At 41.6% G+C, this 16,069-nt stretch overlaps 1 protein-coding gene and 1 non-coding gene across 2 annotated transcripts; both read right to left on the bottom strand.

The window, feature by feature from the left end:
* Positions 1-1,835: 1,835 nt before the first annotated feature.
* On the bottom strand, positions 1,836-15,363 carry LOC140733420 (large ribosomal subunit protein uL5-like). Its single transcript, XM_073056724.1, has 6 exons — positions 15,233-15,363; positions 12,929-13,073; positions 9,901-10,007; positions 5,394-5,525; positions 3,830-3,940; positions 1,836-1,909 (listed from the first exon to the last, which is right to left on the bottom strand). Exons 1-6 carry the CDS (start codon positions 15,236-15,238, stop codon positions 1,880-1,882), a joined length of 531 nt encoding a protein of 176 aa, XP_072912825.1. The 5' UTR covers positions 15,239-15,363; the 3' UTR covers positions 1,836-1,879.
* LOC140733838 (small nucleolar RNA SNORD35) lies at positions 12,313-12,392 on the bottom strand. Its single transcript, XR_012100394.1, has one exon. It is a non-coding gene; the product is annotated as a small nucleolar RNA SNORD35 (small nucleolar RNA).
* Positions 15,364-16,069: the final 706 nt, after the last annotated feature.

Below are 16,069 nucleotides of genomic sequence, written 5' to 3'. Positions count from 1 at the left end.
TCTTACTCCTGGCTCCTATTTCTTATGTTCTTAACAGTATACTGGAAATGTTAAGCAATCTGCACTTTTACGTTACCTCAGGAATGATTTTTGTTTTCAATTTCCTCTTTTCTACAAGAGTGAAAAAGAGGTAAAGATTTTCACAAATGAGAAAGTCTGGAAATCTGAGCCACACACAAAATGCTAGAGGAAACCAGTAGGTCAGGCACCATCTCTGGAAAAAAGATGACATTTCCAGCTGAAACCCTTCACAGGACTTTTGTAAAGATTTTTTCATCTCTAAGGTTCTCTTCTGGACTAAGAGTGGGAAATCGGTCCAATAGCCAAAAGGGGAAGGGAGCAGATTGCTTTACTTTTCCTTCACAGACCATTGAAGACTTAGACGGGGTTAAGACATTGAAGACTGAAGACTTAAGACTTAGGTGGGTGGAGTGTGTAACACATTGCCAGGGTTGATGATAAAGATAGGATAGCGACTTCAAAAGACTCTTAAGAACATGAATGTGGAGATTAGTGCATGATCAATGTCCAGGGAAGATGGGTTGGACTAATTACAAGTCATTGGTTTAATTAGTTCGGTACAATTTGGTCAAAGGACCAGCAATGATGAAGGCTGGTGGCCCACCAGGTCAATGGGTTTGTCCACCATCGAACACACCATTTCATTAGAAAGCACCATTCAGCAAGGACCCCCACCAGCCAGGTTATGCTCTTTGCTAAACTACTGAAAATCAAAAGTAGGAACTTAAATTAACATTAAAAAAATATGTATATAAGCCTCAGGAAGTGATTACCCCTCAGCCATCAGGCTCTTCAACCAGAATTTATATCTTCACTCACCTAACTCTGAAATGTTCCCCTTTAGACTCACTTTCAAGGATTTTTCATCTGATGTTCTCAATCTTTTTTTTTGTTTTATTCTAATACCCACAAGAAAATGGTTGTATACAGTAACATATATAATTCACTTTGAACAGGGGGCATGAGAGCTGATTGTCATCAGAAAGTCTTGGGATCAATACTGAAGCCCAAAGGTCAATTGTAAGTCAAAGCCCAGGTCTACAAGTCGGAAGTCCACTGGGGAAGTTGGAGACCTGACCTGGACTTGGTGTGGAGAGGAAAAGGGTCTCGTTTTGCTGCTCTTTTGTTGTGTTGAGCAGTTGATATTCACTGGTTACAAACTGAAAACAACGCATTTCACTGAAACTGAAGTTTTGATGTACGTGATAAATGAGTCTGAATCTTATACTGTATTATTCTGTTCCCAAGTGTGGCTCAAGCTCAGTTCCTGCACTCTATAGATACAAGAGAAATTGCATATGTGTGGAGGAACACGTTGGTCAAATCTTCTGGCTGGCAGGCAAAAAATGCTAACAATGCTTTTGAAAAATCTTAGTTCAGTTGGAAAACCATGCGTCCAGTTTTTTTTCGTTATTGTCTCATATGTTTGCTCAATGCTCCTGACTAGCAAAAAACAGGAATGAACTGATTAATTTAATAAACTTTAAAAAAATAAATTAAATAACCAAAAATTTTACTGCAGTACAACAAATAGAGAAGGAATTTCTTTAGCCAGAGGATGTGAATCTATGTAATTTGTCGACACAGATGGCTGTGGAGGTCATGTCACTGGGCATATTTAAGGTGGAGTTCGATGTTCTTGATTAGGGGTTAAAGGTTACAGGGAGACGGCCGGAGTATAGGGTTGAAGAAAAAAAGCAGCTGTGATTGAATGGTGGAGTGGGCTTGAATGGCCTATTTTTTTCTTTTATGGCTTCAGTAATTTTACCCTGTAATGTATACTATGCCAATTTGAAAAACACAGACATCAATAATACAGATAGTTTGTCTTTATTGCATGTTTCACACGCTCTTCAAATTATTTTCCAGGCAGGAGGATACCATCGTACTGGAAGACAAAACAAAACCAGGTATTAGTCAAATAGAGGATAAAGCAGTTGAGCTGAGCACCTGAAAACAAATTGCTACGCGTGCATTCTCAACATACAGTGGAAAGTTTAGCAGGTCCAGCAGCATTTTTTTAAAGTGTTTCAGGTCTGAGGTTCTTTCCAAAGATTCTGCCTAACCTGCTGAAAATTTCCAGCAGCTTTGTTTTCATTTCAGTTCACCAAAAATGCTTTGTCAACATACCCAGCCTTGCCTAAATGCAACCTACTCTAAAATTCAAGGCATCGACCTTAATGTAGAGCAATGAATTCCAACCTTTTTAAACGGACCCCAGGTTGGGGACCCCCCCCCCATATAATATAGCTGCTTACTTAAGACAGATGTTCTCCTGTGATACTTTAAAAGCTCCAAATGAAGTACAAATGACAACTTTGGAAACACAAATTCAATATACTTGATGCAAAATACAGAATGTCATATCTTTCTATCCGTCAATAAACCTCACTCTTCGAACGTCTAAAGCAAATCACTTTGAGAGAAGTGGAAGCTGCCAAACATGTTAGATAAAAGAGACAATAAGGCTGAGTAGTTACAAAGATATTAGTATTTCATAGCTGACCAGCAAAGCCTATTCATAAGCAACCTATTTAAAAAGAAAATTGCCACTTTTTGAACTGATAGGGGGCAAAGCCTGTTCATTTAGAATTGACACTCCACTCTCACAACCTCCTCAAATCTCGATTAATGGCAGTCCCTTTTAACTAATTTAGTGATAGGGCACTACAGCAAAGAAACAGGCCCCTCAACCTATCTATCCAATGACATTATTCTGCCTAGTCCCATCAAGCCACACCTGGACCATAGCCCTCCACACTCTCCCATCCATGTACCTACTTCTCTTAAATACCACAATTAAACCCACTGGCACCTCGTTCCACACTCTCACATCCCTTTGAGTAAAGAAGCTCCCCCAGCTTCCCCTTAAATATTTCACCTTTCACTCTCAGCCTATTACATACGGATTGTTTTCTCTGGAGCGGCAGAGGCCGAGGAGAGATCTGATAGAAGATTATGATTATGAGGCATCGATAGAGCAGATAGTATCTTCTCCCCAGGTTGAAATGTCTAGTATCAGAGGCATGCATTTAAGATGAGAGAGTAATTTCAAGAGATGAGAGGGGCAAGTTTTTATTAAACAGAGTGGTGGGTGTCTGGAATGCACTACCTGAGGTAGCGGTAGAGGCAAATTGCTGTACTTTTCTATCTTCTTACACTTATGTTTATCCATCTATACCCTATCAAATGCCTACAAGTTATAAAACCTTCCACGCATCAAACCCTGAATTTTGTTTGAGGACCAACATCCACATCCACAGAGGGGTCAGAAACCAGAATCTAAAGAGCTTGCCTAACATGTGTTTTTTTTTAAAGAGGAGGATGTAGAGAGGCTTCAGGTTGAAATGCAAGCAACTTGGTATGGGCAAGGAAAAGCTGAGGCCATCCAAGTGGATAGAAAAAGTAGAAAGTACAATGTTTGAAAGGTGTTGGGCATTCACAAGAACTTGGATACTGTGCTGGTTGTTGACGGAGATGATACATTTCACTGTACATTTTGATGTACTTACATGATAACTCACGCTGACAAATCTCAGTTACAGCAGATATCCATTGAATTTAAGCCAGTTTATAGAGCAAATGCACTCCCCAGTAATGCTTCCTATCAACAACCCCCAACAGGAAAAGTTAGAGGTCTATCACTCAACCAAACCACACCTTATGATTTGTTAAGAAAGAGGTATTCGAGGGAATGCCAAGCTGATAGGCATTAGGAATAAACTTATCCTCAAGGGACTGTGATTTAACTAACAAACTAGCACGAGGAAAAGGGAACAAGGCAGCCCTTTTCCAAAGAGCTGCTTACCTTCTGCTGAAACCACCTCATTGATTCTTCTTTGGTAATTTTATGCTTTGAACCAATGCGTCCTCTTTTGATCTTTTTATCTGAAATACTGTAGCCAGGTCGTCCCATGACCTAAAATGTGAAAAAAAAAAGTCAGTCTGAGGCCAGTTATACTCCACATTAGCAATTGTCATAAACTGTGACACTTTGGCCCAAAGATTTCCCTGTAATATTCGGAGATGATCAGTGTGTTACATTTACTTGTCATCTCAACTCCCCCATCATGATTTAAGGTAACGGCGAGAGCAACACACAAAAATGCTGGAGGGACTCAACAAGTCAGGCAGCATCTATGGAGAGGAATGAATTGACATTTCAGGTTAAGACTCGAGAGTGGGGTCAACTTACAAAATGCCAGCGATGGTGGATGTGGGTTTGGTTTAACACATAGGAGAAATTTGGATATGTACATAAATGGGAGAGGTAGGAAAGGCCACAGTCCAGGTACAGGATAGGACTAAGCAGAATAATAGTTTGGCATGGACTAAATGGGCCGAAGGACCGGTTCCTCTCTTGTGGTGCTCTATGACTTGAGTGTTGTTGAAGCTGCACTCCACCAGACAAGTGACAGAATCCTATCTACTTGTTTGGTTGAGTTCAGCTTCAACAATGCTTCAAGTAAGTTGACTTCACTCACACCATCACTGCTATGCAGTAGCAGCAGTTTGCACTGTCTGCGGGATGTACTGCAGCAAATCAACAAGGCAGCTCCTTATAGGGCAGCATTCTACCATACGGCCTCTACCAAATGGAAGGACGAAGGTCGCAAAACCAGGGAGAACACCAGCACATGGAAGCTGCCTTCCAGGCTGCACACCACCCTGACTTGGAAACCTATCGCCACTCCTTCGCTGTCATGGGCCAAAATCCAGACCCCCACCCCCAAACAGCATTGAGAATATACCCACACCAAAAAGATCTGTATTTCAAGAAAGCAGCTCACCGCCACCTTCTTGACAGCAACTAGTGTCAGGCAATAAATGCTGACTCAGCCTGTGAAGCCCATGTTACTTTAATTTTTAAAAAAGAAATTAATATTACATTTGACATTAAGAACCTAAATGTGTTATCTATATGGAACTAGACTGATCAAAGGTTATCTTGATTCTTTGCTGCAAGATTAAAGTGCAAGTTATTGTAAATTTTTCATTCAGGAACAGGATCAGAATCAAATTTATCACTAATGTGAAATTTGTGGTTTCACCGTAGTAGCAGTATAATGCAATACATAAAAGATAACTGCAAACTTTTAATATAAAAAATAGTACAAAACAAGAACAAGTTTGTAGCATTCAGAAATCTGATGGCAGGGGTGAAGCTGTTCCTAAAATTTTGAATGTGTCAACAGGCTCCAGTATCTTTTCCCTGATGGTATTAATAAAATTAAAGATGGCATGTCCCTGAATGTTTGGTACTATTTGCATCATTAGTCTTTAGTAGGGCTACAAATTGTTAAGTGCTCCCTTACACTGCATCTCCTCAGCACATTGTAAGACAGTGACTGTAGACCACAGCATTCACTTACCACATAGAAATCCAAACCATAAATTCCGATGCTAGGATCGTATTTGATGCCCAGATCAATGTGTTCCTGGATCCCAAAGCCAAAGTTCCCTGTGTTACAGAAGTTACTTTTCCTCAATTCATACTCCCGCACCTACAAAAAAAACAATGTAGATCCATGTGTTTGCACTGAATTGTCACTGATCATGGCATGCATATAATCACCAGTATACATTTACAGCTCAAAAGCCAGGCCAGTGAGCACTTTTGGCACATAATTATGTGGGATATAGATAGGATAAACTTTTGCAGGCTCCACATCCTGCCCCCCCGCCAAAATCAGGGTTAGGTGCGAGTAGAACCGAAGTTCATAGGTTTAGGCTGAAAGGTGAAATATTTAAGGAAATTCTAAGAGCAGCTTCTTCACCGAAGAGGGTGGTGCTCTCAATATTACATCTTAGGATTTGGCTTCTGTCACACATTGCTTTTTTGTCAGGCTTCATGTATAGTTTTTCATAAATTCTGTTTTATACAGCAGCATGCAAAAGTTTGGGCACTGCTGGTCAACATTTCTGTTAATGTGAATAGCTAAGCGAGTAAACGATGACCTGATTTCCAAAAGGCATAAAGTTAAAGATGACACATTTCTTTAACATTATAAGCAAGATTACATTTTTATTTCCATCTTTTACAGTTTCAAAATAACAAAAAAGGAAAAGGGCCCAAAGTTTGGACACCCTGCATGGTCCATACTTAGTAACACCCCCTTTGGCAATTATCACAGCTTCTAAACGCTTTCTGTAGCCAGCTAAAAGGCTTTCAATTCTTGTTTGGGGATCTTTGCCCATTCTTCCTTGTAAAATGCTCCTAATTCTGTGAGATTCTTAAGCCGTCTTGCATGCACTGCTCTCTTGAGGTCTATCCAGAGATTTTTGATGTTTAGGCTGGGGGACTGTGAGGGCCATAGCAAAACCTCCAGCTTGTGCCTCTTGAGGTGGTCCATTGTGGATTTTGAGGTGTGTTGTTAGGATCATTATCCTGTTGTAGAAGCCATCCTCTTTTCATCTTCAGCTTGCTTTTTTCCCCCAGACGGTGTGATGTTTGCTTCCAGAATTTGTTAGTGAATTGCATTCATTCTTCCCTCTACCAGTGAAATGTTCTCCATGCCACTGGCTGCAAAACAAGCCCAAAGCATGATTGATCCACCCCCGTGCTTAACAGTTGCAGAGGTGTTCTTTTCATGAAATTCTGCACCCTTTTTTCTCCAAACATACATTTGCTCATTATGACCAAAAAGTTCTATTTTAACTTGATCAGTCCACAGGACTTGTTTCCAAAATGCAGCAGACTCCTTTGGATGTTACTTTGCAAACTTCTAACGCTGAATTTTGTGGTGAGGATGCAGAAAAGGTTTTCTTCTTATGACTTTTCTGTGAAGGTCATATTTGTGCAGGTGTCGCTGCACAATAGAACAGTGCACCACCACTCCAGAGTCTGCTAAATCTTTCTGAAGGTCTTTTGCAGTCAAAAGGGGGTTTTGATTTGCCTTTCTAGCAATCCTACGAGCAGTTCTCTCGGAAAGTTTTCTTGGTCTTCCAGACCTCAACTTTAACCTCCACCGTCTTAAGTGCCATTTCTTAATTACATTACAAACTGAGGAAATGGCTACCTGAAAACGCTTTGCTATCTTCTTATAGCTTTCTCCTGCTTTGTGGGCATCATTTATTTTAATTTTCAGAGTGCTGGGCAGCTGCTTAGAGGAGCTCATGGCTGCTGATTGTTGGTACAAGGTTTGAGGAGTCAGGGTATTTATAAAGCTTTGAAATTTGCATCACCTGGCCTTTCCTAATGATGACTGTGAATAAGCCATAGTCCTAACAAGCTAATTAAGGTCTGAGACCTTGGTAAAAGTTATCTGAGAGCTCTCGGGGTGCCCAAACTTTTGCATGGTGCTCCTTTCCTTTTTTTCTACTTTAAAATAGTACATACAAAAATAATACACTAATCTTGCTTAAAATGTTGAAAAGAATGTTTCATCTTTAACTTTATGACTTTTGGAGATCAGTTCATCTTCTACTCACTTAACTATTCACGATAACAGAAATTTTGACCAGAGGTACCCAAACTGTTGCATGCCACTGTACTTTTTATTTTCCTGTAAATGCCAGCAAGAAAATGTTATATGGTAACATCTGTGTTCTTTGATAATAAATTTATTTTGACTGTAGAGTGTGGAATGAGCAGCCAGTGGGTTCAATTGTAACATTTAAGAGAAGGTACATGGATGGAGGGGTTTGAAGGGCTATGTTCTGGGTGTGGTTAGATGGGACTGGGTAGACCAGATAAGCATGGACTGCCTAAGCCAAAAGTCCTACTCCCACGCTGTGGAACACGAGCCAATGCTAACAGATCAAAGAACTCTATCAAATATCACTGTGCTATTCCAATATCCCGCTTCTCCCCCCCCCCCCCCCCCCAAGATTAAAAACATAAACCATTTGGTATCTGCTTATTCAGCAGAGAATTCCATAGATTACCACCCTGTGGGGTAAAACACTAGCTCACTATCTCAAAAGAATTACTGATTACCCATCTCTAATGTACTCACAACAGTAAAATTAACAAGTGAAAGGATAATTATGTACTAAATGCATACCACCAGGTTCAAGGACAGTTACATCCCTCCTATCATTTCATTCTTGAACCAACCAGCAAAACCCTAATCATAGTATAGCAACACTTTGATAACTTCGCAGTAAACTGGACTTAATTTATGGTCTTTATGTCATGCTATTTATTTAAAGATACAGCATGGTCACCCAGCAACTCATCTATTTAGTCCCAGTCTAATCACAGGACAATTTACAATGCCCAATTAAACTACATTGTTGGAGCACGCAAGGAAACTGGAGCAGCTAGAGGAAACAGATTTGCTCACACGGAGGACGTACGAACTCCTTATGGATGGCACTGGAAATCAACTGTAAAAATTGTTTACAAAAGTGTTTTTCTTGTGAATGCTGCCTGTCTGATGCTTGTGCCTGTGATACTGCTGCAAGTTTTTCACTGCACCTGTCAACTTCTGTCTTTTAGAGGCTGACCCAGATGAGGACTACTTGGCTTAATTCACTGCAATACAAATACAGGCCCTTCAGACCAATGCTGAACATGGTGCCCACCCAACTAGTTCCAATTTCCTAAATTCAAACCAACCTCTGCATGACAAAGTAGCACCACAGATTCTTTTCAAATCTTTCCCTTCTCACCCTAAACATATGCCCCTCATTTATTTTTATTTGGAGATACATTATGGTATCAGGCTCTTCTGGTCCAATGACCACTCCACCAATTACCTACTAAGCAGCATGTCTTTGGAACGTTAGCGGAAACAGGAGCACCCGGAGGAAACTTACAAGAACAAGACAGTGGCAGAGTTGAATCTTGGTTACCAGTACTCAGAAATATTTAAAATTATGAGATGAATAGATAAAATGAATGGTAGCAGTAATTTCAGAGCAGGAGAGTCCAAAATTAAGGGGCCATATTCCATAAATATTAGGCTTTGAATACAATTTGGCAATACATTATTTTTTTCACTTTGATAGCAAATCAATCACAGATCACAATATAAAAGGCACATTCCAAGGTTCAAAGGTCAAATGTACAATACAATCCTGAAATTCTTTTTCTTCACAAACATCCACAAAAACAGAGAAGTGTCCCAAAGAATGAACAGTTAAATGTGAGAACCCCAAAGCCCCCCAGCTCCCCCCTCCCATGTGTAAGCAGCAACAAGCAACAATATTCCCCCCCCCACTGGCAAATAAAAAGCAAGCACTGGCACCGCCACCGAGCACTGAAGCGTGAGCAAAGCAATAGCAAAGACACAGACTTCGCGTTTCATCTGACATTTGGCATACCACAGGGTCTCTCTTTCCCTAATAAGGGAGAGGGAGGAGTCTCCATTTTCCCAGCAAGCGGGAAGCATAAACAACTTGCTGGTTTACGACGTTAAAAGTCCATTACGTCAGTTTTGTCAAGCTCTGTACCTGAAGATTGCAAAGATTCCGGGTCTTCGGGCACACAACAGATTTAGTTTATTAAACAAAACCTGTTTATTTCACAGCACAAGATAATCTGCAGATGCTGGAAATCCAGAGCAACACACAAAATGCAGGAGGAACTCAGCAGTTCAGCGTCTATGGAGAGCAAAAAACAGTCACTTTTGGCCCATAGTCAACCCCGATGAATGTTCTCGGGCCAAAATGTCCAAAGATGTTGACTGACCTGCTCAGTTTCTCCAGTGTTTTTGTGTGTTGTACATTGCAGTTAACAGAAGACACTCATCTTGTAACAGACCTGCAGAGCTTTGTGTCTTACACCATGGTGGTAGGATAGAAAGGACTGTATTAAAAAAACAGAACTGGGCGTCACACGACAATGAACACACAATCAAGTTGTGTGTAGACCTGATCACTACTCTGGTCAATTTAAACTCAAACTGGGTTCCGGGTACAGATATGACTCACCTTCAGACCCTTCTCTAAAATTTCTTCAGCTTTGGCCCCGCGAATTGTGCAGTGAACAGCAATCTTCTCATTTCTTCGAATGCCGAAGGACCGCACCGTGTAGCGAGCTGTTGGAGAACAAGATTGGTTATTTGTTGCTGCTGAAGTCCTCAACATAGACTCAGTTTCAACACAAATCAATTTCAAAAATTACAACATTAGATTTGAGCATCAGAAATGAGTCAATAAACTCCATGAAGAATGCAAAACAAAAAATTTCCTCGTGGAAAATAACTGAGTGACCAGTGAGAATCGCTTCATTTTAACTTCGATACATCTATTAAAGCAGAGAGTTCCAACACTGATTTGCATTTCCAGGATTACTGTATTCACAGCCCAAAAATAAACTACTCAGCTTTCTATCCACAGCCTTGCCGGTACCAGGAGCAGAATTAGTTCATTCTGCCATCGAGTCTTCCCCACCATTCCAGCAGGGCTGATTTATTATCCCTCTCAACCCCATTCTCCTGGCTTCTCCCCCATTACCTTTGACGCCCTGACTTATCAATAACCTACCAATCTCCACTTTAGAAATACCCATCGACTTGACCTGCCTGCAGTCGCTTGTGGCAATGAATTTCACAGATTCCCCCACCATCTGGCTAAAGAAATTGCTTTTCATCTCTGTTCTAAAGGGACTTTCTTGTATTCTGAGACAGTGCCCTCTGGTCCTAGTCACTCATTAAAGTAAACATCTGCACTTCCACTCTATCTAGGCCTTTCAAAATTCAATAGATTTCAATGCAATCCTCCCTTAAGCCTTCTGAACTCCAGTGAGTACAGGCACAGAGACATCATATGTTAACCCTATCATTCCCAGGATCATTACCCTTTCAGGCTGTGATTTGCAAAACCCCAAATACCAGGAAACTCCTTTCACTTTTCTCCTTCATTCTTTATCCCAATTAATTTTGGCCCAAAATATAAATCCCAACCATTTGGACAGTCGGTGCCCCACTTTACTCTTGACTCATCTTTTTTTCTACAGTCCTCAAAGGTCTCGGCCCAAAATGTCGACTACACTTTTCCATAGACGCTGCCTGGCCTGATGAGATCCTTCCGCATTTTGCGTGTTGCTTAACCTATTAACATGCATGTCTTTGGGATGTGGGAGGAAACCTACACGGTCACAGGAAGAACTTACAAACTCAGAGGCAGGAAGGATTCGGCATGTTTTTGTACATGGGAAGTCATGGCCAACCTTTTTAGTTTTCTTATGAAGTAACCAGAAAGGCGATGAGGGCAGTGCAGTAGGTACTGTCTACTTTAGACTTTAGCAAGGCTTTTTTACAAATTCTCCCATGATTGGTTGATCTGGAAGGTTAGACCTCATGGCATCAAGGGAGAGCTACCTAGGTGTATTCAAAATAGGCTTAGAGGTAGGAAGCCGAATGTGGTGGCTGAAGGATGTTTCCTGGAAGGGAGACTGATGACTACGGGTGTGCCGCAGGGATCAGTGTTGGGGCCCTTGTTATTCATGTAAATGACTGGGATGCAAATACAGATTTGTGCAGGTTTACCAGGACGCTGTCTGGATTAGAGGGCATGTGCTATAACAAGGTTTTCTCTGAAGCAGTGGTGGCTGAAGAGATCTGAGAGCAGTTTATTAGATGATGAGAGGCACAGACAGACAGAATTTTTTTTTACAAGGGTCAAAATCTCTCATACCTGAGGGTATGCTTTAAGGTGAGAGGGGGTAATTTCAAAGAAAATGTGAGGAAGTTTTTTTTTACAGAGTAGTGGGTGCCTGGATGGTGGTGGTAAAGGTAGAAACATTAAAGACTTTTAAGAGACGTTTAGATAGACACATGAATGTGAGGGTATGGACTTGTGGAGGCAGAAGAGATTAGTCAACCATTAGATTATTAATTTAATTAGTTTGGCACAACATTGTGGGCTAAAGAGTCCATTCTTGCACTATGAGGCATAAACTGAAGTGCCTGTATTGTACAGCAGTGTTCTATGTTGGCTCTGTATTATTCATTGCCATCCTTCTGCAACTTAATCTTCAGTCCAGACAAAATAATCTATCAGTCTCCTGGTCACATTCATCCATACTACTTTAAACCCAAATATTTCATTATATAAAATTGTCCCCATGTTTCATTCTGAGTTAGAAATCTTGCAGCAACGATGACACCAAGTCAATTATCACAGTACATATGCTACCATATAATAACTTGAAATTCAATGGAAAATAAAGAAATAATGGAATTTATGAAAGTTATACTCACAACCAAAAGTATAAAAGACAAACTGCAAATAACAAATAAGGACTGAGAACATGAATTGTAGATTCATTTAAAGCGAATCTGTAGGTTGTGGAACCAATCTCACTCATTGTTTTAAACCAACCTAGCCAACAATCCCTGTCCAGAGTAATCAGTTATTGCTATTAAGCAGTTTCATCACATTTGTTATGAAGACCATCGTGAGTAAAAACATCATTTTAACTCTGGACAGGAAACAATGTCAAGGATTCCATATCAGTTCAGAGTTGGACAGAAAGACGATGAAAATAGTATAAATCCTACCTGCAAAAGTACATTCTGCTATTGTACAAACATATAACAAAAAGAGCCCTGACCATACTTTAGTTTGCCAAATTAATTCCACTTATGTGAAATGCACTGATTGTACTTCACTTGTCACATCTTCTATACTTCCAGAAGATATCTCTGCAACTTGAACCTGAATGTGGTTAACTTTGCCACGGACAGTCCCAAGCTGGGCTGCAAAAGAAAGAGGACTGGACATGGGGCTAGCAAGCCTATCCCATAAAAGCCAGAGCTACAGAAACACCAACATAAGCTCCAAAAGTCTCACTCCTGGGAGACAAAGGACCCTTGCCAACAGAACCAAAACACCTTTGGCCCAGCAGAGGACTCTGACGGCACTAAACCTGATGGCCTTATTAAAACCCACTGCCTGATTTTGTTCAAGGACATCCAATCCGGATGGGAGAAGATATGTAGCCAGAAACACTAACCTTTTGAAAACACCGGGGTCTGGCCAGTGAGTTGCTCCAGCACTTTAGCAGCTCTGGTGAGTCTGTCACCACTTTCACCTACGCAGATGTTCAGACATAGTTTCCTAATGCGGAGTTCACGCATAGGGTTTTCCTTCTTTTCCGTCTAAAAAAAAACAAAATTAAAAATTTCACATATATAGTACATAACATCAAGTTCTTTTTATTCCAGGTTCCTCAGTCAAGACATTCAAACCAGTATTAACCAAACAGACATCAATGTCTCTTACAAGCATACCTCTAGACCATTCTTGATCTAGATGTTCCAAAAATGAGTACCATAGTTGAATGCAAAACTGTATAGTGGAAGTTTTCCAGGACTATCCTAGGTTGATAATATGGGCATGTGAAAAAAAACCCTGTGATTTACAAATAAAACCAAGTTGAATTGTAATTTCATTAGTGTCTGAAAATGACATTAAATAACAAATAAGTACACACTGACCCTGGGGAAAGAGTACCTTACTAATGGGCATCTCTACAGAGACAAGCTCCCTATTTTAACATTCGGAAGTATGATGTACATGCACATGTTCATTCTTATGTGCTTTTGCAACACTGTGGAGGCATGGTATTGTGATTTGATATAAATTCAGACTTAGTAGTGTTTGAACTGGAACCTCATTACCCCGGGATTATTTCCACCTGGAGATTGATGTTCAACAGGACATAACCACCATCCTTACTTGAACTGGGATGGGACCACCTAAATTCACATAACTCATGGGAAAAGTAGTCTTAAAACACACTTCCTTAGTGCTACATTGGAGGTTTGCCCATGCAAAGGTGGCGAATTTCAGCACAAGGAGTGGAAAATGAGTAAGAAAGATCAGCTGATTTTATACTCGAAACAATCAGCCTGAAATCCACCAAATTACAACTATGACATTAACAACTACCAAGTAAACCACAGGAGATGGGAGGATGAAATCCCACAATGTCATTGGCCAGAAATGACCACACTGTCCTTGGCTAACACTTGCACTTCCCATGTTCCCACAAGGAACACTGCCAGTAATCGGGACCAGAGATGCTGTCATGTAACCATGTGGACTGAACTAAACCCTCCAGTCACATTATTGATACAGTGCGGAAATGGGCCCTTCAGCCCAAGTGTCCGCACATTTTCCATCTGTGGACCTGGTCAAGTGTCTTTTAAAATCACCCACCTTTATCACTTCCTCTGGCAGCTTATTCCACACACCCACCATGCACTGTGCTGTCCCTCAAGCCTACTTTAAAACTTTGTTCTCATCTTAAAACAACAACTTCTAAGAGCATAAGACAGGAGCAGAATTGGGCCTTTTGGCCCATCACATTTGTTTCAACAATCAATCATGGCTAAGTTTTATTATCTCCATTCTCCTGTGTTCTCCCAGTAACTTAAATCCTTTACCAATCAAAACAAGACTGCAGATGCTGGAAATCTAGAGTGATACATATAATCATTTCCCTTCACTAATGCTGCCTAATCCACTGAGTTGCTCTATCATTTTATCCAATTAATCTCTGCCTCAAATACAAGTGACTTGGCCTGCACAACCGTCTGTGCTAATGCATTCCAGATTCACCATCCCTGGCCAAAGAAATCCCTTCTAATCTCAGTTTTAAAGCATGCCTCTCTATTCTGAGATTGTGCCCTTGGATGTTAAGAGTCCTACTAACAGAAATATTTTCTGCAAATCCAGTCTATTTGGGCCTGTCAATATCTGGTAGATTTCAATCCCCCATCCATCCATCAGAAAGGATAGTTTGAAATCCTCCAGGGATACAAACTGAGCATCACTGTATCTACACACATAAGAATTTAACAAACCTTTTATAATCTCACCCCTCAGCCTCCTGCTCTCCAGGGGCATCTCTCAGCCTGGCCAACCTCACTAGCCTCTTTAATGGATCATCTCCTCAGTTTAACAGCACCCATGGGTGCTGAAACGTAATGCCACCCACTTTTAGGGGATATTAAGGAATAAGGGTCTGAGACTGAATGTACTAAGCTGCGTAGAAAGTTTTTGCTTGCTCCTCGTTGTCACCTTTCCTGCTCCAGAGAACACCGATACACTGAGTGCCCCATCTCCACCCTCCGGCCTCCTGGCCCTATCTATCCGTCCCTTCTCGGGACGAGAACTGGACTCCAGGCCGCAAAATACACAACCAGTCGCACTCCTAACCCTCCGGCACAGCTTTCTACCCCAGTTCCCAGCCGCCGTAGCGGCGGATGGCACCAGATTACAGTAGGATTCCGGCCGCCGCTATGATACACACCGCCATTGCTGCAGGACCTCAGCCGCCAAAGGACGAACAGACTGCCGGGAACCGCTATCCACGCCCCTCCCAGGTCTGCTCCAATTCCAGCAGGGGATCTGGCCCCGGCCGCCAATCGTAGCCTCGTTCCCGACCCACGCTACCCAGTCATGTTTCCTGGCTCACCCACCAATCGTACTTCTAGTGGGAAGACGGCTAACCAATCCTCAGCAGGTTTCTGACTCATAGCCACCAATCACAGACTAGTTTACAAGTCCCACTAACCAATCCCCGTCAGTTGGAAAAGCAAGAGCAGCCAAACCGCTGGTTGCTTTTGCACATGTCCCAGCCCAGCTACTCAGTTCCTCAGGCTCAGTAAACAATCCCAACCTGGTTTCACTGGCCTCATCCACCAATTAGGTCCAGCTGTTCATGTCTCAGCCACCAATCCCAGTCCAGCACCCTAGCCCCAGTAACTCAAAAGAACAAGAGATTTTTCAGATCAACACATATAACACACAAGACAGACTCTTCTCTTTATCTATCACCCCATGAGCCTCCGCATCCGGCACATCATTCTCCAGAACTTCTGCCATCTTCAATGACCTGGATGGGTTAGTAAATTTGCTGATGACACAAAGGTTGGAGGTGTTGTGGATAGTGTGGAAGGCTGTCAGAGCGGGATAGGATTGATAGGATGCAAAACTGGGTTGAGAAGTAGCAGACGGAGTGATCAGTGGGGGATTACTCTGCTGGAGGAGAGGGGAGACTGCCTTTTGATTAATGGGGGATTACTCTGCTACCAGAGAGGGGCAGACTGCCTTTTTATTGCTGATGGGATTGCTCTGCTGCCAGAGA

Source organism: Hemitrygon akajei, chromosome 9 (genome assembly GCF_048418815.1).
Source record: "Hemitrygon akajei chromosome 9, sHemAka1.3, whole genome shotgun sequence".
Taxonomy (NCBI): Eukaryota; Metazoa; Chordata; class Chondrichthyes; order Myliobatiformes; family Dasyatidae; genus Hemitrygon; species Hemitrygon akajei.
The sequence above is the reverse complement of the archived record's forward strand: the minus strand, read 5'-3'. Positions and strand labels throughout refer to the sequence as shown.

Coding starts and splice junctions, on each gene's coding strand:
- LOC140733420 (XM_073056724.1), bottom strand. Junction 5,526..9,900: donor TTTTAGAGAAGGGTCTGAAG/GTGAGTCATATC, acceptor TTTTTTTTGTAG/GTGCGGGAGTATGAATTGAG. Junction 3,941..5,393: donor ATGGTTTGGATTTCTATGTG/GTAAGTGAATGC, acceptor TTCACATTTTAG/GTCATGGGACGACCTGGCTA.